The sequence below is a fragment of the Triticum urartu genome, chromosome 7, assembly GCF_003073215.2.
Source record: "Triticum urartu cultivar G1812 chromosome 7, Tu2.1, whole genome shotgun sequence".
In the NCBI taxonomy this organism is placed as follows: domain Eukaryota; kingdom Viridiplantae; phylum Streptophyta; class Magnoliopsida; order Poales; family Poaceae; genus Triticum; species Triticum urartu.
Window position 1 is genome coordinate 637,149,650 of NC_053028.1, and position 26,395 is coordinate 637,176,044.

At 47.8% G+C, this 26,395-nt stretch overlaps 1 protein-coding gene across 1 annotated transcript; it reads right to left on the reverse strand.

The window, feature by feature from the left end:
- Positions 1–286: 286 nt before the first annotated feature.
- Positions 287–3,109, reverse strand: LOC125522347 (serine/arginine repetitive matrix protein 1). Its single transcript, XM_048687410.1, has 3 exons — positions 2,681–3,109; positions 1,433–2,584; positions 287–1,348 (listed from the first exon to the last, which is right to left on the reverse strand). Exons 1-3 carry the CDS (start codon positions 3,092–3,094, stop codon positions 566–568), a joined length of 2,349 nt encoding a protein of 782 aa, XP_048543367.1. The 5' UTR covers positions 3,095–3,109; the 3' UTR covers positions 287–565.
- Between the last annotated feature and the right edge of the window lie 23,286 nt (positions 3,110–26,395).

Consider the following 26,395-nt stretch of genomic DNA (forward strand, 5'->3'; position numbering starts at 1 on the left):
TCTTGTAGGAAATGAGATGACATGTATCTTAAATCCTATGAGTAGGAATAGGAAACAAGATATCATTTGGTTGACATCAAAGGAATTTTTTCATTCAGTCTAGGCTCTTCTTTATTTTTCTGTGAAATGTGGAGGATAGGAACCAATCCTATGTAGGAATAGGAATCCATTTCTATGAATCAAAGGGCTCTAAACGAAAAAAATCCTATAAGAATCCTATCATCTAGAATTCATATGAATTTCCTCTAAACGAAAGGAGGCCTAAGCGAAAAGCAATAATGCGATGGCGGGAAAACACACTTAAATTTTCATTCATTCACTCACTCATTCATTGGGAGGGCTTACAAACGCAGCAGCGTCACATCGCCGTAATTACTACTCCTAGCAACAGTAGTACTCGTAACAGTAATAATTGTATACAGAAGGAGGAGGAGTACAAGAGTAAGAACTAAGAAGACTAAAAAACATCCATTATTTTCCTGTTAATGATAGATATTCTAGTTGTAATGCTCTGCTCTGATCGTGGTTTGGATTTGGATTAGACATGGGAGTGGTGGGAGGCGGATCAGAAGACCAGCTTCCGGCGCGGCAGGCGGAGGCGGTCGGCCTCGGCGAGCTCGCAGATGGCGTCGGCCACCAGGTCCTTGAACAGCAGCCGCTCGATCTGCAGCACGGCGTCCGCCGCCTCGGCGCTCGGCGACCACCGCCGGTCCGCCGCCAGGTCGCGCAGGATGGCTTCACTAGTTTGGTCGTTCAGATCGTCTCCGGCCGCCTGCCCGGCCGGCTCCATGGCGCGCTGGACCTCCGCCCAGACGTGGCGCAGGAGCTCCTCGCCGCGGAGCCACGCGACGGGCTCCGACGGGTGCGCGCACCGCCACCGGTCCAGCGCCTCCGCCGCCGCGCCGCACAGCAGCCTGCGGTGCTGCCACGTGTCCTCGCCACGCCGGCGCCGCTTCTCCACCGTGCGGTACACGTCATCCGGGCTCCTCATCCGGTCCGACAAACAGACGACTTCTGCCACGTAGGCGAAGTCGGGGTCACTGGCCTCCGGTCCGACCAGCCACGCCTCGGGGACCACCTCGTCGTCGTCCTCGGGAAAGGACAGAGAGGCGACCGGCCGGGGGCTCGGCGCTCTCCGGCCCATCCCCCGCTTCGACCCCGACGACGACGGCGAGTCCTCGTCGGCGAGGAACGTCGCCGCGTCGAGGACGGACACCGGGCTCGGCTGCTGGTCGGCCGCCGCGTCTCCGGCGCCGGTGAACGCCTCGATGCTGCTCAGCAGCTTGTCGCAGCGCTCCAGCAGGCCGCGGTCCGTTCTCGGGTCGTCCACCAGTCGTGCCCGCTGCCGCTGCAAAAATGGACGGACATGTGAGGAAACGTTGCACGATGTCCTCTCAGCAGAGAGTTTGCCACCTTGTGTGCTGAGGCTTACCTCCATGTCCCAGCGCGAGGAGGCACTGGCACTGACAGAGCTGCTGCTGCCGCCGTCCGAGAAGATGGTCGACGCGTCGTCGTCGGGAGATAGACTGTGAGCAGCGTGGCGGGCAATGCGGGGGCGGATGCTTGGGAGCTCGGCGTTGTTCGGCTTCTTGACGGGCTGGTGGCGCTTCTCCGGCGAGACGCGGCGCTGAGGGGACTGCGGGCCTCGTCGCGCTGGGGAGGCCGGGCTCCGTGCGGGGGACGCCGCTCGGTCAGGAGAACGCGGGCGGCGGGCATTGTCGACCTGGACACGTAATCGCCTGGTGGGAGAGGTTGGAGGCTGCGGCGGCCGGGATGACGGGCGCATCACGACGATGGGAGGCGGATGGTGGCGCACGGACAATGGCGGCGCCGGAGAGCTGTGGCGGAGGAGGCCTTTGAGCTGGAGGGCCTCCAGGATTTGCTTGAGCGTCTCGAGATCCCTGGCCGGCTCGGCGATGCCACGCTTGCGGAGGCGCCGATCGATCTCGCCGCAGAGCGCGATCTCGCCGCGCCCGGCGCTCGGGTCGACGCGCTTCGCCGGCTCGGGGAACACCTCGCGCGCGTCGAAGTGGCTGCTGCGCCTCTGCAGCGCCGCCGCCCTGTGGAAGGCCGGATCCGGCGACTGCCGCTGTGCCAGCGCCGCCTCAGCCATCGGGGACGACGGCCGTTGCGGAAGCAGCGCCGGCTTCTCGAAGAAAGACGGGTCGACGAACCGGAAGCGCGCCGGGTCGCGCGGCACACGCTCGGACGCGGACCGCCTGAGCTCACCACCCCGAGCGGCGTGCTGGCCGTCCTCCTCGTCCGCGGCGCCGTGCGGCAGCGCGTCGAGCCCCATGAGCCGCGCGACGACGCTGGGCGAGCCCGCCACGCCAGGGGACGGCGGCGCCGCCGTCCTGATGTTGTCCCGCTGCCGGAGCTTCCCCCTGGCGTCGACCACCGCGCGGCTGTCGAGCGAGAGGCGCGGCAGCCTCCAGGACGCGGCCGCGCCGCCCCGGTCCTTGAGGTCCAGCGGCGGGAGCTGGAGCGACGGCCTCGGCGCGGCGGGCGGCGTCATCTCGGGCGACGACGGCAGCGGCGTCGCCCGGTCCAGCGGCATCGACATCTCCGACGGCGTCGCCGACCCCTGATTGACACACCAAGAAGCATCGCCATTAATCGACCGACGAGCGAGGGGCAAGAAAAGAAAAGCGGAGCGGCGAGCGCGCGCGGGTGCACGTACGCTGGAGGAGGAGGAGAGGAGGCGGCGGGGGTGGTGGCAGAGGCGGCGCTTGCCGGAGAGGACGTGCGGGCGGTCGAAGAGGTGGAGGAAGCCGGCCATGCAGCCCTGGTGCACGGGCCGCTCCTCCTCGTCCGCGCCCATGGCGACCATCTCCGTCCGCCCCGCCCCGCTTCGTCTCGTCTCCTTGCCTGGCGTAGCGTGCGGGTGTGCGGGTGGGTGGGGGGACTGCGGCGCTCCGGGTGCCTGCCTCGCACGCCGCTTTTGGTGGGCGCGTCTTAAAGCGGCCTGCTTCTGCGCCTTTGACTGGGAACGGACGAAAACCATGTGGCAGGCGCGCGGGCGCGCATGTGCGGGCCGCGTGCGCGTGCGTGCCGTGACGCCGCCCCGGCGCGCCCATTGGCGCCCGGCGGGCATGCCCTGCGTTTTCAACCGCGAGCCGCAGAGGTAAAAACCGAGATAAAAAACCCAGTGTTTACAGTTAGAGTCAGGCAGGCAGGCAGGCAGCGCAGCGTGGCGCCGCGCAGGCCCTGCCGGCGCGCCCCGCCCCGCCCGACATGGCCGCGTGCACGGGAGCGTGCCCCCCCCCCCCCCCCCCCCCCCGCCGCTCTATCCACAGACGCCACTCCAGCGTCCTCGTATAGCATGCAGTTTCCGTTTCCTCGGCGACGTTGCTTCATGTGTGCAAGCAGGGCTGGCTCCCGGTACAGTCGGAGCACGCCAGTTACTCCAGTACCACCACCTACTCTACCACTACCACTAGCAGTACTGTGAATGGTACTCGTAGATGCTCCATTCACCGCCCCTGCCAAGCGCCCCAGGCAGAGCAATAACAAAGAACGTTACCGTTACTCTAGCCTAAGGCATGAGCTACACCGAGCGGCAGAGATACTCCTTCCCACCGGGCATGATTATCAGTGTTGGATACGCGCGCTGCCGGGCCCAAGGATCCGAGCAGCAACGCCTCTTTTTCGTTCCAGTTTTTACCGCCACCTTGCGTAGTGCTGCGGCATCGCCTCACCTTTTCCTCGAAGCCGGCGCGCGCCCCACTTGCACGCACGCAGATGCAGAGGTGTGTGTACATACGCACTACGTGCACGCACCGCACCGGAAACATTTACCGGAAGGAGAGTATTTTAACCTGGGGACGCATGTGGTGGCGCGGTCTTTCCAGCGGGAAAGGTGAGGGGGGACGGTCAAGTCGGTCAGACGGGGCAGGGCGGGGTGAGGTGCGCCGATCTGGGCAGCGATCCGGGTGACGCACGGGAGCATGTGTGTCCACCCGCCTGCCATGTGCTGCTGCTGCGTCCCGTCCGCCTGGCCTTACCCGATCCCGCGATGATGCCTTGCTTGCGTAATGCGGGGCTAGCGCAGCGGTGCTGCACATGGCCGTAAAGGTGGGGATAGCAGAGTCCCTATGGAGGGGAGGGGAGGGGAGGGGAGGTGGGTTCTTTCTGCGAAAAAGTGGGAAAAGTGTGTAAAGAGAGGTTTCGGATAAGATCCCCTGTGGGGGATTTGTTGTTGTATTTGTATTTATATATTTTTTTCTCTTTGTAAGTTTTTTTGTCATGTATATAATTTTCCTAAACTTTTGCATGAAACATTATGTGAAAATAAATGAAAATGCACGGCCGAGTCATATTGTTTTTGGTGGTTCGTGGCACGGGCCATGCTGAAAGCGGTGGTTCGGGTGGCTCGCAGGCGGCGGCTCCGGTGGAGGTGAATAGGAGGGGAGAGCTAAGTTTATGGTTTTTGGTTCGAGGATAGGCTTCATGGTGGTTCGTGGCACGGGCCATGCTGAAAGCGGTGGTTCGGTGGCTCGCAGGCGGCGGCTCCGGTGGAGGTGAATAGGAGGGGAGAGCTAAGTTTATGGTTTTTGGTTCGAGGATAGGCTTCATGGAGGGCGGATGAGAGGATTGGGGGGGGTGGGGGGGGGGGGGGGGGGGGGGGGGGGGGGACGTGCACGTGCTTGCCGTTGGTGTTTGCATACCCTCTCATGGAGGAGGAACACGGCAGACGACATGCTAGGTAGGCTGGGCTGGCCATGCAAGAAGGTAAGTGGCTCATGTGGTCTTAGGTTTAGTTGGGTCCACGAGGTTAGGATTTTTCTGTTTTGTATTTACACTAGATAGAATAGGGTAGGGTAGAAATTATTTCGAGGTCCAAATGGACTCCAAAAAATAAAAAAATGTGGCATTTCTGGATTATTCTAAATGAAATCACCACTAAAATAATCAAAGGGTTTGGATAATGTTTGACAGTGTTTTTGAAAATAAATTTCAAAAAGGGCATTTTGGCAATTTAAAGTAGAGGCAGATGCTAGGGCTGTGCTAAATAATAAAACATTATGTGGAGCCCCAAAATATTATTACTCCCTCCTTCCATCTATATAGGGCCTAATGCATTTTTCGAGGCTAACTTTGACCAAATATTAGAGCAATAATATATGACATGCAACTTACACAAAGCACACAGTTAAATTCGTGTGTGAAAGGAGCTTTCAATGATATAATTTTCACATTGTGCATGTCATGTACTATTAATCTTGTCAATAGTTAAAGGCGGTCTTAAAAAACGAATTAGGCCATATATAGATGGAAAGAGGGAGTAGAAGAGAATGTGTAAAGATTGGACTCCATCTTAATGTCCAAGACCAAAAGGGAAAATGGTTTGATAAAACCATATTCATAACAATTTAAAAAATAGTTTTGGGTGTTCAATATTTTTGTCATGCATTTGAGATTATTGCAATGTGAAATGGTGCATGGTGTCGTGATGATGCAAAAATAAAATATTTCATTTATTTGAGTAGGCCATTACTCAGGGATGTGACATTTATCATCTAAATGTCAATTGGATTTTGTTTTTCTATTCTAGCCCTAGAATTCATAGCTCCCATCAAAAGTGATACACTTACACAATTTTTGAACATATCATGGCCTAATATATCTTTTACTTAGAATTTGGTCAGCCCTTGTCTTGCGTCAAGGCAGGTCCTCTTGGGCTAACAAGGTCGGATGAACTCCGCTGGAATCTAACACAAGTCGGGGATTGTACAGTAGATTCTATGTGCCATGCGCTTACACACTCCAAGGTTCTGCTAGATAGGGGGAAATATTTGAAAGTCGAATGTACCTCTAGAAATCAAAAAAATTCTTGATGTACCTTCACAAAGCTCTGACCGCCACAAAATTTTCTATGTAAAGTATGATGCTCAAAATATGTACCTATTCTAAACTAGTCGAAAGAAATGTGATAATGGGCTTGACTAAATCAAATTGTGCCAAAATCTATGACGATTTATGTGAAAAAAGTAGTGTCACGTAGGAAGGCACGTCACTTCAATTGGTCAGATCTAAAATGCTACTTGACGTTAGTCCATGACAGTTTGCTCTGTCATATAAAGGCTTGGACCTAGTTTGGGTTGTGTGTGCCTGGGGCAGACCCGTGACAGTCAAAGACCGTCATGGAAGGTGTGCTCTCAAATTATGATACATAATGGATTTGAAATCCGTCATGACCGATCATGCTTGACAGTTTTTCACTATTTGGTGACAGAATAGAACTGTCATGGATTAACAGATTTCTTGTAGTGAAAGGACAACCCTACAAGCTGCAATTAGCAGAAAGTAGAAAGTGGTACTTTTGTCACTATGATCACACAATTAAACATCTTTTTTCCAATGTGAATCTGTGCTTGCAGCATGGTCATTGGTCATCGAGGTTTGCATCCAACTTGTATCTCCAATATTGCCAACATGTTTGCCACTAGCTAGATGAGGTTCCGCACAAGTTTTGCGGGCTTTATTAGGGTGGCAGCACCAACCTTGATTTAGTCGCTATGTCTATATCGACATAATTTGATTTTAATGGTAAAAACCCATCTCCTCCACAACCTATCTACGAGTGTAGGCTCCATCTTCATTTGTGGTCTTCTCTACAACTATTGGAGTACCAATCACTGTTTTACATCGGTGTGTGTGCGTGAATGGGGCATGTGTGATTCATAGATCTTATATTTCTAAGGTTAACATGGGAATTCTCTAAGAGGTTTTCCCTTGAAGGAAAAACATTGAATGAAACCACTCGTGTTTTAACCCCACATGAGTGGCAACATAGTTTTCGAATAGCCCCCTACCCACTTCCCACCCCTATGCCTTAGGCTTAGTTTCTGTATGCTATGACTTTGATTTTTTTTCTTCTCCCAGCCTCACTTTCTTCGTCCTTCCTGTCTCCTCTGCTCCTCCCATTTCCACCTCCTTGACCCCTCAATCTTCCAGATCTGGCGGCCTCACCGTCTGGGGATGTGAGAGAGGGGGTGGTCGCCTCGTCATTTTTCTCTAGTAGTAGTTGTAATCCTTGAGACCCTATTGGCTGTAGGGCTTTTACCTGTGTCCAATAAACTAGACCAATCCCCATTGTTCTTCTTCGTTGCGCATCGTTCTTGCCATGGTGGCTGGGATGGAGGCTATGATTGGACTTCGGAGCAGATCTGAGGCCCTGTGTTGGGCTTTTGTCGGTGTTGTCTCATTTCCTCGGCTAGGTTCCTGTCCTCTCTGCGAGTCTACCATCATGATAGTGGATGCGTCTTCAGAGATGGTAGGCTGTTGGTCAACAAATTTGGGGTTTCTTTCTTAGTCCTTTTTTAAGTTCCCCATAGTACTCTCTCCGTTCCAAATTACTCGTCGCAGAAATGAATGTATCTAGAACTAAAATACATGTAAATACATCTATATCTGCGACAAGTAATTCGGAACGGAGGGAGTACTACCCTCGTAATGGCTGGTCGCCGGTTGTTGTTGTCTAAATCCTCTCATCTGGCGTTAGTTTACTGTGCTTTATTTGCTCTCCTGGAGATTCAAGTGGGTTGACTTGGGGTCATGTTAAGACCTCTAATCATTTTATTTCATGGCGATGAATCAAATGGTATATGTTTTGCATTCTAGATGTAATTTTTTTTCTCCACAAACTTGACGAAGAGTAGCAGCAGCGATCGAGTCTCCCTAACATATTTGTATAATTTTATTATATTTTATTTCGACGAAGAGCAGCAGCGCTGCTTTCATTTATATATAGGTGTATGCTTTTTGGGTGTCGTTGAGCAAACTTTCTTCAATATAAAAGGAACCTACCCTAATTGCATAGTAGCTCCTCGTTTGGCTAGTCATTCCGGGCCCGTCACCCCACTGGTTTCTACACCAAAATTCACACAGGAAGATCGATCGATCGATCGATCACTGGCATGCATGCAGCATGCATATATCTTCTTTGGATCGATCATCACGCAGAAAGTTGCCGGACCAAAGGCAAGAAAACGCACTCTGTTCCGTAATTGTCCCGACGTCCCCAAACTATATCTAAGGCAACGCCATACTTAAACGCGAGTTGCATGGATGTAGCCATGTAGGGATCTCGTGGCCAGGTCTACAAAAATGGCTGTGATCTTGTGCATGCAAGTGAGTAGCAGTACCACAGTGCATGCAGTGTTACTGAACGAGCTGGAAAAGTGAGGAGGGGAATTCGGAAAGAATGTTTCATTCGATTGGTGGCGAGATCTCAACGTGTGGTCCGGTCAGCCCTTCGTAGTGAAAATAGCACGGCTCACATGCATGCGATCGGGTCATATGAATGTGCATAATTTTTCATTGCCTTAGGTCTCGGCCCAGCCGGCATTCATCTTTTCTCAACCAAGCATAGCTCAAATGACTAGGTTCGCTCATCGTTGTGGCGGAACCTATTCTCCCGAGGTATGGGCGTTGCATTATCTTAGATTTATTTTAGACTTTTCAGTGTTATCCTTACTACGTGTGTTCGCAGGAGTAAATGTGTGGGTGGATGAGAACATAGAAGTGTGCATGTCTATACTGTGTTTTTGAAAAAATGAACTTCGTCTTTGTTTTCTGGGATACTATCCAATGGCAATCAACAAACTCACATCATCAAAAGTCCGTGTCCGCGGATAGCCCGTGGATGGAGGCCATCCAATCAGAGTCATCAAATGTCCAGCGTATTTCAAACAGATCGAACACAAATATGGATGAAGTTTAAGCTAAGCAGATGAAATCGAAGTAAGTTCCATGTATTACATGCAAAAGGACGTTATTAACAAGTTCGACATAAACTTAAACTAAAGTAAACTAAAAACTATGCCGAGTACTGGACGGTGATCTAATAGGCATGACCTCTGAGGCCACTAGCACCCCTGTCGTCGTCTGTACCATCGTCTGATCTATTGTTCACATTGTTGCACGCGCCGCTATCCGTGTCGTCGTCACGCTAGTGGATGAAGGCCCTTCCGGCAGTGCGGCATACCTGCCCGGTCACATATGCGCCGCCACATCCTCCACCATCTTGCAACGTTTGTCTTTGGCGATGTCGATGGCTCAGATGATGACGACGCACTCGGACCCGGTAGCCCTACTTGTAAGAGCAGGTGTTAAGCCAATGCCGATGGCAGGCATCCAACTCGACGTTGGTCTTGGATCGGGTCGGTGGCCCAAGCCCCTGCTAACACCCACGCATGCGCCACATCGGTCTTAGCAAATGTCGCCTTTCGCTGCTTGTTGCTCTGCTCCTGGTGGCGCACTTCCGCCTCGCCTTTGCACTTGGACACCTAGGCACCGTCGAGGTATTAGTGGAGGCACGGCGGTGGCTTGGAGGGCAACGAGGAGGACGGTCCTCCTTGATGGTGGTGAAGACCGAGCGCCATTTACTGCCCGACGGGTTACACGGAAGGGACGAAGGCTCTTGATGCCGCGTTCGATATGGACACCGGGATTACGTGACGGGGGTGGCGACTCCTACTTCACACAATGGCATCCACTTTGGACATCTCGAGAGTGCGGTAGGGACGACGGCGAGGGACCTTTGTCAACAAACGAATGACGCCGCACCTCCTCCATCTACGCAGTGAACTCGTCATCTGTTAACATGGCTGTATCAAGAAAGGGTGACTTCTGCTCTTCCTATCCGAGGAGAGCATCCCCACCTACACAGTGGACGGAGCCGTGGGCGACGTCCGACCCAACGATCATGGCCAATGTTGAGAACTAGATCTAAAGCTCCACTCATATCCGTCGTCCTGACAAAATGACGGCTGGTTAGAGCGGTTGCCGCTGCGCAGTCACCACGTCTGGGACTTCTCGATGTCTGTCTTCTTGTCCATCACGGCGGCCGGAGGTGTGGTGATCTACGGTGGCTCGTGAAGGTGTGGGAGATAAGGAGGATTGTGCAGATAGGGTTTGTGGAGGAGCAGGCCTGTCAGCTTTAAAGTCGGAGTAGGGTTCTCGGCCGCTGCGCCGTTGTGAATGCGGGTAGATGGGTGGTCGGTCAGACGGTCAAGGCGGAGTGAGTGCGCAAAGGGTTCTAGGGCGTCGCCGAAAAGATTGTTTGGGTGTGTCCCTGAACCAAAGATGTGGGGACGTCCGAATTCCCTCGGTATGGGTCGCAGGGGCATAAAATGCGGGGGCACTCACCTGTCAAGCCCTGCTGCCCGCTCGATTTGCCTCGCGATTCGCGAAGTAGTTGAATCCCGCATGAGGGCACAGTAAAAAAGAAAATCCCTCAAAAGCTTGAAGTTTCAACAATGAAAATTACAGTTTTTTTGCATCTGAAAATGCTTTCAACAAGTTCCAGAGATATAATTTTAAACAATTTTTTCTGCCGGGTCGTAGACACAAAATAATTGATTTTTATCGGTCACTTGTACTAAGTTTCAACATTGGAACATAGAATATCTTTTAAGTCCTCAAAATATATTTAAAATTGATATTATTTCAAAGAGCTGGTGACGCAAAACATGAATATGAAAACATAACTTAATTTAAAATTTTCTTTTAAATGATACAAAACTTTGAAAACCGGAAGCCAAAATAAGAAGCCGTCACCCGGAACCGAGTGCCTCCGCACTTGCGTGCCGGAAATCCTCATCCGCTTTTCAAACGTTTGAGACGACGCGGCACGATTTGATGACCCACTTTGAAGGCGTAAAAATATCAAAATGACTCGGTCCAGACATTGCACTAGAATGAACAGCGTTGGAGATGGCCTTAACATCGGCTATGAAAGGCTAGTAGGGCGGTGCAACGGAAACCATTTCGTGGCCTATGGATAGGTCCCCACTCAAGCCTCGTCCATTCAAGTGCCATTCGAGTGCCTTTTGCCAGCGACACACACCATACGGCGCGCGTTACGAGCTTGGACCTAGCTACGCGATTGGGCCAGAAACCTAGTCTGTACTCATATACAACCGAAACAAGTCACGAGTACTTTGTACTCCGAAACATGGAAAAGGCGTAGGTTGATAGCCTCATAACCGGGACGTGTGATGGGGATTGGGTGACGGAGTCGGGGAGACCCGATCCTATCGACCGCGACCCCGGCCGGGAGCAGATGCGCTGAGGTCGGACGGAGAGATCCAGATCGGCACGGTCGCGTCGGTCCATGTCACGTTCGTCCGTTTCCGAGCCTGCCGTGCCAGGGGCTCGATCTGGGTGCGCATGTTGCGACACAACGGCGGGATCTGTCACGCGCGTCGGCGAGCACTGGCCTGGATCCGTCACGCGCGCGTAGCCAGCCGCCGCCGCAGGATCCTCCGGTGAGGAGTGTCAGGACCCAACACTCTGCATCTCCTATCTGAAGAATTCGACACCTATTCTGAAGAATTCGACACCATGGACGAAGCGGCACGTGAAGAGAGGACCAACGCTCAGGATGCATCCGGCTAAAACGAGATCAACAGCCCACATCGTTGGAACCTGAAGAAACAACAGCGACAGCCAGCTCGGCAACAACTCCGCAATCTCGCTGGTTATAACTTTCCCTTCTGCGCACGGCTTCAACATCTTTCCCTTTCTCCAAGTTGTAATAGACTAGCTTAGAACCCTAGACTACTTGGTAGATGAGGTAGATCCTCGAATTTGTATCCCGTTCCTTTATTTCTTCAACCGATAACCGAAATCGGGGCTAGTTCGAGTACCAGAATTACTCCTCTGTAATTTGTGCCTGTCAATTGGTATCATAAGCCAGTGAATCCTCGGAGGCGAATCGGATCTGACCATGATTTGGGGTTGGGATCTCTCGTAAAATCCCTCAATTCGGTGTCAGGTCCCGGCGGCGGTGCAGATCATCAAATCGGAGGCGGCCTGGAGTAGGCATCGTTCGGCTCCAAATTGGGGAGAAACTCGGTTGCGGTCGGAACAATTCCACCGTGGTAAAATACCGTAGCGTATCCCTGGTTTGTGCAGCATCGGAGGCGAGCACGGCGTGGAGGGATTGGTGGCGGTAGACTGAAGACGAATCCTCATCAGATCAACAAGATGAGCACCCGCGTCAAACACATGGGTGAGATCTCTAACGAGCTCGAAGCAATAAGGAATGAATTTGCTGCTTTGGGATCTAAACAACAACGAATTCAGACCCAGTTGGACGAGGTAAACATCAGGTTGGATAAGGTGGAAAGGTTTGAAGAAAAAATTGACACTGTAGAAAATCTGGTGTCCAAGAGCGCCCAAATCCAAGGAGAGATGTTCAAGTACTTAATGGAGATTGAAACAAAAATTACCCACCCAGCCAGCCCTCAAGGCTCTCCTATGATGTGCCTGGCTCAGTCAGTAATTAGAGATCCTGATAAACAACAGCAGGCAGCTGAAGTAATACAAGAGCTAGATAAACACTTAGAGGAATTGGTACAATCAAAACTGCAGAAATTCATGTCTGATGCTACTGAAGTGAGGGAAACTACTCAAATACCTGATTAGAACAAGGACTTGGAAAAGCAAGTGGAATCTCTGGTCAAATGCAAACTACATGCAAACAAGGAATTCCCTCCCTCATAAGGAACCACACCAACAGCAACAGTACAAAACTGAAAGAGCCGCACAGTTCCTAAAAAGCATTGCTAAAGGACCAAAGATGGATTTCCCCTGTTTCTCTGGTGAAAACCCTTTAGGATGGATTATACAAGTAAACAAATATTTTGAATTAGCTCAAGCTCCTGAAGAGTGCAAGGTAGATTTGCACAAACCTACATGGTGGGCAGAGCTGATAATTGGCTGAGGAGTGCTAAGCTAGCCAATGTATCAATGCCATGGGAAGATTTTTGCAGGCTCATATGCAACAGATTTGCTGATTCCAGTATATATGAAATTCTGGAGAAGTTCCACTCTGTTAAGCAACTTAGTATGTCAGTCTCTGACTACACTGACAAGTTTGAAGAAATCATGGCCATTGTCCGGGAAGAGCACCCATATCTTCAGGAACACCATTATGTTGTGAGTTTTGTCAATGGCTTAAAATCTAGTATCAGATGTAATCTTAGGCCTCAAAGACCAAAACACCTAGTGAAGCTTACTGGATGGCAAGAGATTATGAAAGTGGACTCTAGGCAAAAATGCAGTCCTTTGTGACACAACAGGAGAAGCAACTACAACACTGCAGTTCTCAACAGAAGAACTACACACCAACTTCCTCCACAGTAAAGGTCCCAGCCCCTGCACCAACTACAAGGAAACCTGGAGTGTGTTGGAGGTGCAATGCTGCATGGATTCCTGGCCATAAATGCAAGCAAGCTCCAAACCTACATACCATAACCAGTGAAGTAGAAACTGAAGAAATAACGGACACTGAGATCTTTGAAGACACAACAGAACATCAGTTAATAGAGACTGAAGAAAAGTGCATGGAAATATCTGCTCAAGCCATCTCTAGTAAAGCTTCCATAAATACACTAGCTATGAAGGTTCTCATGTTGGGGAACGTAGTAATTTCAAAAAAATTCCTACGCACACGCAAGATCATGGCGATGCATAGCAACGAGAGGGAGAGTGATGTCTACGTACCCTCGTAGACCGAAAGCGGAAGCGTTAGCACAACGCGGTTGATGTAGTCGTACATCTTCACGATCCGACCGACCCAAGTACCGAACGCATGACACCTCTGAGTTCAGCACACGTTCAGCTCGATGACGTCCCGCGAACTCCAATCCAGTAGAGCTTCACGGGAGAGTTCCGTCAGCACGACGGCGTGGTGACGATGATGATGTTCTACCGTCGCAGGGCTTCGCCTAAGCACCGCTACAATATGATCGAGGTGGATTATGGTGGAAGGGGGCACCACACACGGCTAAGAGATCAATTATTGTGTCTATGGGGTGCCCCCTGGCCACGTATACAAAGGAGTGGAGGAGGAGGGGGCCGGCCAGGAGGATGAGGCGCGCCCAAGGGGGGGCAATCCTACTCCAAGTAGGTTTTGCCCCCCTTTCCTATTCCAACTAGGAGAAGGGGGAAGGAGGAGGTGGAGAGAAGGAAGGAGAAGGGGGGCCGCGCCCCCTTCCCTTTCCCAATTCGGATTGGGGCAAGGGGGGCTGTGCGCCACCTCCTGCTGCCTCTCCTCTTCCACTACTTTGGACCCATGAGGCCCAATAACCCCCCCCCCCCCGGGGGGGGGTTCCGGTAACCCCCCGGTACTCCGGTATATATCCGATAACCCCCGGGACCATTCCGGTGTCCGAATATAGTCGTCCAATATATCAATCTTCATGTCTCGACCATTTCGAGACTCCTCGTCATGTCCGTGATCACATCAGGGACTCCGAACAACCTTCGATACATCAAAACTCATAAACTGATAATATAACCGTCATCGAAACGTTAAGCATGCGGACCCTACGGGTTCGAGAACTATGTAGACATGACGGAGACATGTCTCCGGTCAATAACCAAAACCTGGATGCTCATATTGGCTCCCACATATTCTACGAAGATCTTTATCGGTCAGACCGCATAACAACATACGTTGTTCCCTTTGTCATCGGTATGTTACTTGCCCGAGATTCGATCGTCGGTATCTCAATACCTAGTTCAATCTCGTTACCGGCAAGTCTCTTTACTCGTTCCGTAATACATCATCCCGCAACTAACTCATTAGTTGCAATGCTTGCAAGGCTTAAGTGATGTGCATTACCGAGAGGGCCCAGAGATACCTCTCCGACAATCGGAGTGACAAATCCTAATCTCGAAATACGCGAACCCAACAAGTACCTTCAGAGACACCTGTAGAGCACCTTTATAATCACCCAGTTACGTTGTGACGTTTGGTGGCACACAAAGTGTTCCTCCGGTAAACGGGAGTTGCATAATCTCATAGTCATAGGAACATGTATAAGTCATGAAGAAAGCAATAGCAACAAACTAAACGATCAAGTGCTAAGCTAACGGAATGGGTCAAGTCAATCATATCATTCTCCTAATTATATGATCCCATTAATCAAATGACAACTCATGTGTATGGTTAGGAAACATAACCATCTTTGATCAACGAGCTAGTCTGGTAGAGGCATACTAGTGACACTCTATTTGTCTATGTATTCACACATGTATTATGTTTTCGGTTAATATAATTCTAGCATGAATAATAAATATTTATCATGATATAAGGAAATAAATAATAACTTTATTATTGCCTCTAGGGCATATTTCCTTCAGTCTCCCACTTGCACTAGAGTCAATAATCTAGATTACACTGTTATGATCCTAACACCCATGGAGCCTTGGTGCTGATCATGTTTTGCTCGTGGAAGAGGCTTAGTCAACGGGTCTGCAACATTTAGATCCGCATGTATCTTGCAAATTTCTATGTCTCCCACCTGGACTAAATCCCGGATAGAATTGAAGCGTCTCTTGATGTGCTTGGTTCTCTTGTGAAATCTGGATTCCTTCGCTAAGGCAATTGCTCCAGTATTGTCACAAAAGATTTTCATTGGACTCGATGCACTAGGTATGACACCTAGATCGGATATGAACTCCTTCATCCAGACTTCTTTATTTGCTGCTTCCGAAGCAGCTATGTACTCTGCTGCACATGTAGATCCCGCCACGACGCTTTGTTTAGAACTGCACCAACTGACAGCTCCACCGTTCAATATAAACACGTATCCGGTTTGCGATTTATAATCGTCTGGATCAGTATCAAAGCTTGCATCAACGTAAACATTTACGATGAGCTCTTTGTCACCTCCATAAACGAGAAACATATCCTTAGTCCTTTACAGGTACTTCAGGATGTTCTTGACCGCCGTCCAGTGATCTACTCCTGGATTACTTTGGGACCTCCCCGCAAGACTTACAGCAAGGCACACATCAGGTCTGGTACACAACATTGCATACATGATAGAGCCTATGGCTGAAGCATAGGGAATATCTTTCATTTTCTCTCTATCTTCTGCAATGGTCGGACATTGAGTCTTACTCAACTTCATACCTTGTAACACAAGCAAGAACCCTTTCTTTGCTTGATCCATTTTGAACTTTTTCAAAACTTTGTCAAGGTATGTGCTTTGTGAAAGTCCAATTAAGCGTCTTGATCTATCTCTATAGATCTTAATGCCTAATATGTAAGCAGCTTCACCGAGGTCTTTCATTGAAAAACTCTTATTCAAGTATCCCTTTATGCTATCCAGAAATTCTATATCATTTCCAATCAATAATATGTCATCCACATATAATATCAGAAATGCTATCGAGCTCCCACTCACTTTTTTGTAAATACAGGCTTCTCCAAAAGTCTGTATAAAACCAAATGCTTTGATCACACTATCAAAGCGTTTATTCCAACTCCGAGAGGCTTGCACCGGTCCATAAATGGATCGCTGGAGCTTGCACACTTTGTTAGCTCCCTTTGGACCGACAAAACCTTCCGGTTGCATCATATACAACTCTTCTTCCAGAAATCCATTCAGGAATGCAGTTTTGACATCCATCTGCCAAATTTCATAATCATAAAATGCGGCAATCGCTAACATGATTCAGACATACTTAAGCATCGCTACGGGTGAGAAAGTCTCATCGTAGTCAATCCCTTGAACTTGTCGAAACCCTTTTGCAACAAGTCGAGCTTTGTAGACAGTAACATTACCGTCAGCGTCAGTCTTCTTCTTGAAGATCCATTTATTCTCAATTGCTTGCCGATCAATGGGCAAGTCAACCAAAGTCCACACTTTGTTCTCATACATGGATCCCATCTCAGATTTCATGGCTTCAAGCAATTTTGCGGAATCTAGGCTCACCATCGCTTCTTCATAGTTTGTAGGTTCATCATGATCTAGTAGCATGACTTCCAGAACATGATTACCATACCACTCTGGCGCGGATCTTACTCTGGTTGATCTACGAGGTTCAGTAATAACTTGATCTAAAGTTTCATGATCATCATCATTAACTTCCTCACTAATTGGTATAGTTGTCACAGGAACCGGTTTCTGTGATGAGCTACTTTCCAATAAGGGAGCAGGTACGGTTACCTCATCAAGTTCTACTTTCCTCCCACTCACTTCTTTCGAGAGAAACTCTTTCTCTAGAAAGGATCCATTCTTAACAATGAAAGTCTTGCCTTCGGATCTGTGATAGAAGGTGTACCCAACAGTTTCCTTTGGGTATCTTATGAAGACACATTTCTCCGATTTGGGTTCGAGCTTATCAGGTTGAAACTTTTTCACATAAGCATCGCAGCCCCAAACTTTAAGAAACGACAACTTTGGTTTCTTGCCAAACCACAGTTCATAAGGCGTCGTCTCAACGGATCTCGATGGTGCCCTATTTAACGTGAATGCGGCCGTCTCTAAAGCATAACCCCAAAACGATAGCGGTAAATCAGTAAGAGACATCATAGATCGCACCATATCTAGTAAAGTACGATTACGACGTTCGGACACACCATTATGTTGTGGTGTTCCGGGTGGCGTGAGTAGCGAAACTATTCCGCTTTGTTTCAAATGTAGACCAAACTCGTAACTCAAATATTCTCCTCCACGATCAGATCGTAGAAACTTTATTTTCTTGTTGCGATGATTTTCAACTTCACTCTGAAATTCTTTGAACTTTTCAAATGTTTCAGACTTATGTTTCATCAAGTAGATATACCCATATCTGCTTAAATCATCTGTGAAGGTGAGAAAATAACGATATCCACCACGAGCCTCAACATTCATCGGACCACATACATCTGTATGTATGATTTCCAACAAATCTGTTGCTCTCTCCACAGTACCGGAGAACAGCGTTTTAGTCATCTTGCCCATGAGGCACGGTTCGCAAGTACCAAGTGATTCATAATCAAGTGGTTCCAAAAGTCCATCAATATGGAGTTTCTTCATGCGCTTTACACCGATATGACCTAAACGGCAGTGCCACAAATAAGTTGCACTATCATTATCAACTCTGCATCTTTTGGTTTCAACATTATGAATATGTGTATCACTACTATCGAGATTCATCAAAAATAGACCACTCTTCAAGGGTGCATGACCATAAAAGATATTACTCATATAAATAGAACAACCATTATTCTCTGATTTAAATGAATAACCGTCTCGCATCAAACAAGATCCAGATATAATGTTCATGCTCGCACCAAATAACAATTATTTAGGTCTAAAACTAATCCCGAAGGTAGATGTAGAGGTAGCGTGCCGACCGCGATCACATCGACTTTGGAACCATTTCCTACGCGCATCATCACCTCGTCCTTGGCCAGTGTTCGCTTAATCCGTAGTCCCTGTTTCGAGTTGCAAATATTAGCAACGGAACCAGTATCAAATACCCAGGTGCTACTGCGAGCTCTAGTAAGGTACACATCGATAACATGTATATCACATATACCTTTGTTCACCTTGCCATCCTTCTTATCCGCCAAATACTTGGGGCAGTTCCGCTTCCAGTGACCAGTCTGCTTGCAGTGGAAGCACTCAGTTTCAGGCTTAGGTCCAGACTTGGGTTTCTTCTCCTGAGCAGCAACTTGTTTGCTGTTCTTCTTGAAGTTCCCCTTCTTCTTCCCTTTTCCATTTTTCTTGAAACTGGCGGTCTTATTGACCATCAACACTTGATGCTCCTTCTTGATTTCTATCTCCACAGCCTTTAGCATTGCGAAGAGCTCAGGAATCGTCTTATCCATCCCTTGCATGTTATAGTTCATCACGAAGCTCTTGTAGCTTGGTGGCAGTGATTGAAGAACTCTGTCAATGACACTATCAACAGGAAGATTAACTCCCAGTTGAGTCAAGTGATTATGATACCCAGACATTTTGAGTATATGTTCACTGACAGAACTATTCTCCTCCATCTTGCAGCTATAGAACTTATTAGAGACTTCATATCTCTCAATCCGGGCATTTGCTTGAAATATTAACTTCAACTCCTGGAACATCTCATATGCTCCATGACGTTCAAAACGTCGTTGAAGTCCCGATTCTAAGCCGTAAAGCATGACACACTGAACTATTGAGTAGTCATCAGCTTTGCTCTGCTAGATGTTCATAACATTTGGTGTTGCTCCTGCAGTAGGCCTGGCACCCAGCGGTGCTTCCAGAACGTAATTCTTCTGTGCAGCAATGAGGATAATCCTCAAGTTATGGACCCAGTCCGTGTAATTGCTACCACCATCTTTCAACTTTGCTTTCTCAAGGAACGCATTAAAATTCAACGGAACAACAGCATGGGCCATCTATCTACAATCAAACATAGACAAGCAAAATACTATCAGGTACTAAGTTCATGATAAATTTAAGTTTAATTAATCATATTACTTAAGAACTCCCACTTATAAAGATATCCCTCTAATCTTCTAAGTGATCATGTGATCCAAATCAACTAAACCATAACCGATCATCACGTGAAATGGAGTAGCTTTCAATGGTGAACATCAATATGTTGATCATATCTACTATATGATTCACGCTCGACCTTTCGGTGTTAGTGTTTCGAGGCCATATCTACATATGCTAGGCTCGTCAAGTTTAACCTAAGTATTCTGCGTGTGCAAAAACTGGCTTGCACCCGTTGTAGATGGACGTAGAGCTTATCACACCCGATCATCACGTGGTGTCTGGGCACGACGAACTTTGGCAACGGTGCATACTCAGGGAGAACACTTTTATCTTGAAATTTAGTGAGAGATCATCTTATAATGCTACCGTCAATCAAAGCAAGATAAGATGCATAAAAGATAAACATCACATGCAATCAGTATAAGTGATATGATATGGCCATCATCATCTTGTGCTTGTGATCTCCATCTCCGAAGCACCTTCATGATCACCATTGTCACCGGCTCAACACCTTGATCTCCATTGTAGCATCATTGTCGTCTTGCCAATGTTATGCTTCCACGACTATCGCTGCCGCTTAGTGATAAAGTAAAGCATTACAGGGCGATTGCATTGCATACAATAAAGCGACAACCATATGGCTCCTGCCAGTTGCCGATAACTCGGTTACAAAACATGATCATCTCATACAATAAAATTTAGCATCATGTCTTGACCATATCACATCACAACATGCCCTGCAAAAACAAGTTAGACGTCCTCTACTTTGTTGTTGCAAACTTTACGTGGCTGCTACGGGCTTAGAAAGAACCGTTCTTACCTATGCATCAAAACCACAATGATATTTTGTCAAGTTGGTGCTGTTTTAATCTTCGCAAGGACCGGGCGTAGCCACACTCGGTTCAACTAAAGTTAGAGAAACTGACACCCGTTAGTCACCTGTGTGCATAGCACGGTGGTAAAACCAGTCTCGCGTAAGCGTATGCGTAATGTCGGTTCGGCCCGCTTCATCCAACAATACCGCCGAACCAAAGTATGACATGCTGGTAAGCAGTATGACTTATATCGCCCACAACTCACTTGTGTTCTACTCGTGCATATAACATCAACGCATAAAACCTGGCTCGGATGCCACTGTTGGGGAACGTAGTAATTTCAAAAAAATTCCTACGCACACGCAAGATCATGGCGATGCATAGCAACGAGAGGGAGAGTGATGTCTACGTACCCTCGTAGACCGAAAGCGGAAGCGTTAGCACAACGCGGTTGATGTAGTCGTACGTCTTCACGATCCGACCGATCCAAGTACCGAACGCACGGCACCTCCGAGTTCAGCACACGTTCAACTCGATGACGTCCCGCGAACTCCAATCCAGTAGAGCTTCACGGGAGAGTTCCGTCAGCACGACGGCGTGGTGACGATGATGATGTTCTACCATCGCAGGGCTTCGCCTAAGCACCGCTACAATATGATCGAGGTGGATTATGGTGGAAGGGGGCACCGCACACGGCTAAGAGATCAAGAGATCAATTGTTGTGTCTATGGGGTGCCTCCTGGCCACGTATATAAAGGAGTGGAGGAGGAGGGGGGCCGGCCAGGAGGAGGAGGCGCGCCCAGGGGGGGGGGGCAATCCTACTCCAAGTAGGTTTTGCCCCCCTTTCCTATTCCAACTAGGAGAAGGGGGAAGGAGGAGGTGGAGAGAAGGAAGGAGAAGGGGGGCCGCGCCCTCTTCCCTTTCCCAATTCAGATTGGGACAAGGGGGGCTGCGCGCCACCTCCTGCTGCCTCTCGTCTTCCACTACTTTGGGACCATGAGGCCCAATAACCCCCCCCCCCCCCCCCCCGGGGGGGGGTCCGGTAACCCCCCGGTACTCCGGTATATATCCGATAACCCCCGGAACCATTCCGATGTCCGAATATAGTCGTCCAATATATCAATCTTCATGTCTCAACCATTTCGAGACTCCTCGTAATGTCCGTGATCACATCCGGGACTCCGAACAACCTTCGGTACATCAAAACTCATAAACTCATAATATAACTGTCATCGAAATGTTAAGCGTGTGGACCCTACGGGTTCGAGAACTATGTAGACATGACTGAGACATGTCTCCGGTCAATAACCAATAGCGGAACCTGGATGCTCATATTGGCTCCCACATATTCTACGAAGATCTTTATCGGTCAGACCGCATAACAACATACGTTGTTCCCTTTGTCATCGGTATGTTACTTGCCCGAGATTCGATCGTCGGTATCTCAATACCTAGTTCAATATCGTTACCGGCAAGTCTCTTTACTCGTTCTGTAATACATCATCCCGCAACTAACTCATTAGTTGCAATGCTTGCAAGGCTTAAGTGATGTGCATTACCGAGAGGGCACAGAGATACCTCTCCGACAATCGGAGTGACAAATCCTAATCTCGAAATACGCGAACCCAACAAGTACCTTCGGAGACACCTGTAGAGCACCTTTATAATCACCCAGTTACGTTGTGACGTTTGGTGGCACACAAAGTGTTCCTCCGGTAAACGGGAGTTGCATAATCTCATAGTCATAGGAACATGTATAAGTCATGAAGAAAGCAATAGCAACAAACTAAACGATCAAGTGCTAAGCTAACGGAATGGGTCAAGTCAATCATATCATTCTCCTAATGATATGATCCCGTTAATCAAATGAAAACTCATGTCTATGGTTAGGAAACATAACCATCTTTGATCAACGAGCTAGTCTAGTAGAGGCATACTAGTGACACTCTATTTGTCTATGTATTCACACATGTATTATGTTTCCGATTAATACAATTCTAGCATGAATAATAAACATTTATCATGATATAAGGAAATAAATAATAACTTTATTATTGCCTCTAGGGCATATTTCCTTCATCTCATCGGTGGCAAAGTAGGTGTGGCACTAGTGGACACGGGTAGTACTGCTACATTTATAGACCTGAAGTTTGCTCTCAGGACAAACTGTAAAATGGTTAATACTCAGGAATATAGAGTGAAAGTAGCAGGAGGAGGCCTGTTAACTTCTGGTGCCCATCTCCCTGAAGCTCCTTTCAGCTTTGACAGGGACAAATATCAGCATACATTCACAGTCTTGGACATACAGGGTTATGACATGGTCATTGGCTGCGACATGCTATACCACCATAGTCCAATTTCACTGGACTACAAGGCTAGAAAAGTCCATTTCACCAAGGATGGTGTACAATATGTTACATATCTTGACTGCAACTACACTGATCATATCAAGATTATCAGTAGTGAGAAATTGGAAAAGCTGAGCAACGAAGGGCTGAGTGGATATGTCCTAAGTCTGCACCTGATATCTCTTGAAAGAGCTGCTAAACAAAAACAGGTCCGTGCAGTTATCCAACCACTACTGGAACAATATGACACATTATTTGCAGAACCCACCTCCTTGCCTCCTCTCAGGGATTGTGATCATGCAATTCCCCTCAAACCAAATGCAGTACCTCCCAATGTGTCAGGCCTTATAGAGTACCTCACCACCAAAAGGAAGAAATGGAGCAACAAGTGAAAACACTATTAGAACAATCACTTATTCAACCTAGTAGCAGTCCCTATGCTGCCCCTGCCTTGCTAGTTAAAAAGAAAGAGGGCTCTTGGAGATTATGTCAGGACTTCAGGAAATTAAATGATCAAACTGTGAAGAACAAGTTCCCAATTCCTGTAATAGAATATCTCATTGATGAATTATCTAGCGCTGTAATCTTTACAAAATTAGATTTGAGATCTGATTATCACCAAATCAGAATGAAACCAGAGGACATCCACAAGACATCCTTTAGCACATATTTTGGGCATTTTGAGTATTTAGTTATGCCATTTGGACTGACAAATGCTTCTGCAACCCTCCAAGCCCTCATGAACCTACTCTTTGGACCATATCTAAGGAAGTTTGTCCTTGTCTTCTTTGATGATATACTAATTTTCAGCAAGACAATGGAAGAGCACATACAACACCTCACTACAGTTTTTGAAATACTCCAAGCTAACCAGCTCTACTTGAAACTCTCCAAGTGCATTTTTGCCTCTGATTCAGTGGAGTACTTGGGCCATGTAATATCTAAACATGGAGTGGCCATGGATCCCAGTAAGATCACTGCAATGAGTAATTGGCCCCAGCCCAGCAACATCACTGAACTAAGAAGTTTCCTTGGACTTTCTGGATATTACATGAGATTTATCAAAGACTATGGTAACATTTGTAGGCCTCTACACGATTTGCTCAAAAAGGATGCCTTTCTGTGGACAGATACACAAACCAAGGCCTTTGAAACACTCAAATACAGCTTAACTCATGCTCCTGTTCTGGCACTTCTAGATTTCTCCCTTCCCTTCATATTGGAGTGTGATGCCTCTGGATCGGCAATCAGAGCTGTCCTCATGTAGAACAAAGGACATATTGAATATTTTAGTAAGACATTGGGCCCTAGAGCCACTGCCCTCTCCACCTATGAAAAAGAAACTATAGCAATTTTGGAATCACTAAGGAAGTGGAGACACTATTTCCTAGGATCTTCTCTGACAATCAGAACAGACCACCAAAGCCTGAAGTTCATTACAGAACAAAGAGTTTCAGAGGGAATTCAACACAAGCTCATGTTGAAGTTACTGGAATTCACATATACAATCGAATACAAAAAAGGGAATACTAATAGGGTAGCAGATGCACTTTCCAGAATCCCTGCTCTGTTTGCCATATCTGCAGCTGTTCCTTCATGGTCCGAGGACATCGAGAAGACATATGTAAATGACACCAGTTGTACAGCTTTCATTACACAACTTACTGCTGGCTCCACCACACTCCCCAACTATTCTTATCAAGCTGGAATGCTCAGATATAAAGGCAGGATTTATATTGGCACTGACCAAGAATTTCGACAGAAGTTATTGACCACATTCCATTCATCTCCAATGGGTGGTCATTCTGGAGTAAGAGCTACTTATCACAGGATTAAAAAGGATATTTTTTTGGCCAAACTTAAAGAAATCTGTGGAAACATTTATCCAACAGTGCCCTATTTGTCAGAGAGCCAAAGGTGAACATTGCCATTACCCGGGACTTCTAGAACCTTTACCAATTCCTGATATGGCATGTAGACATATATCCATGGACTTCGTGGATGGCCTGCCAAAATCACAAGGGAAAGAAGTCATACTAGTTGTGGTTTGCCGACTCACAAAATATGCCCATTTCATTCCTCTTTCCCACCCCTACACAGTCCACTCTGTAGTGCAAGCTTTCATCGACAATATCTTCAAACTCCATGGAATGCCTGTATCGATAGTGACAGACCGAGATACAATATTTACAAGCAATTTCTGGCAGGCCATATTCAAATCTTTACATGTTAGTTTAAAGATGAGTACTGCTCACCACCCACAATCTGATGGGCAAACCGAGCGAGTTAATCAGTGTCTTGAAGCCTATCTCAGAAGCATGACTTTCAATGAACCAAGGAAATGGCTCCCATGGTTATCATTGGCAGAGTGGTGGTATAATACGTCCTACCATACAGCAACAATGTTCACTCCATTCCAGTGCTTATATGGATTTCCTCCACCATTGATCAATGAAGTTTCCATTCCTGGCCCTATTGACACTGAAGCCAAAGAATTTTTGGAAGCAAGAGAGTTCATGCAAACTCAAATCAAACATAATCTGGAGCAAGCTCAAGCTAGAAAGAAGAAGTTTGCATATCTAAAGAGAACCGACAGAAAATTTGAGCAAGGAGACATGGTCTACTTAAAAATGCAGCCATAACGCCTTGTTGCATTTGGCATTCGCACAAGACTGAAATTAGCAACCAAATACTATGGACCATTTCGAATATTACAAATAATTGGTCCTAGTGCATACAAGTTACAATTACCAGCCACAACTCAAATACAAAATGTATTTCATACAAGCTAGCTGAAGAAACATCTTGGTCCTCTCGCAGTTCCAGCACCTGGCCTTTCATTGGTCGATCCGCAAGGCAGAATCAAAGTAGCCCCTACAATGGTGCTTGACACCCGTGCTCTTCCGAGGCCACCACACCTTGTCACCCAATGGCTGGTACAATGGCTGAACATGTCCCCGGATGATGCAACTTGGGAATACGCTGATTTTATCAAGTTCACATTTCCCGACTTCTTCAACCAAACAATCCATTCATGGTTCCCCCAAAACGATCCTAGTGGGCAAGGATCATCTTCAGGAACGGGCAATTGTCAGGACCCCAACACTCTGCATCTCCTATCTGAAGAATTCGACACCTATTCTGAAGAATTCAACACCACGGATGAAGCGACACGTGAAGAGAGGACCAACGCTCAAGATGCATCCGGCTAAAACGAGATCAACGGCCCACATCGTTGGAACCTGAAGAAATAACAGCGACAGCCAGCTCGGCAACAACTCCGCAACCTCGCTGGCTATAACTTTCCCTTCTGCGCAGGGCTTTAGCATCTTTCCGTTTCTCCAAGTTGTAATAGACTAGCTTAGAACCCTAGACTACTTGGTAGATGAGGTAGATCCTCGAATTTGTATCCCGTACCTTTATTTCTTCCGATGATAACCGAAATCGGGGCTAGTTCGAGTACTAGAATTACTCCTCCGTAATTTGTGCCTGTCAAGGAGTCATGTCCTCGCCGTACAGGAGACGGTGGAGCGAGGGGAGGTCGCGGAGGACTGGGGGTACGTGCTAGCGGCGGTGAGCAGTGGCAACGACCAAAACCAGCCGGCGGTGTGGATTGTGATCGGGCTGAGGGGGAGAATGGGGAAGGAGGCGGCTGGGATCGGGGGGAGGCAGGAGGGAGGACGGTTATGCGCCGCCCGGTGTGGGCCCTACCACGGCTTACCTGCAGGGACTACGTATTGGGTATTTATTTTCTTCTGTTTTATATTCATTTTTTGTGTCCTCCTTATGTTTTAGTTTTGTTATAATTTCTAAATATATATTGCAAAAACACTTTACATAAATTTTTAAAAATATTAATCTTGCTTTTGAGAAACATGTATAAAATATGTTTCTGATTTATATGAAAAATTTAAAATGCCAATAGAAAATGTACATGACATTTTAAAAAAATTATACA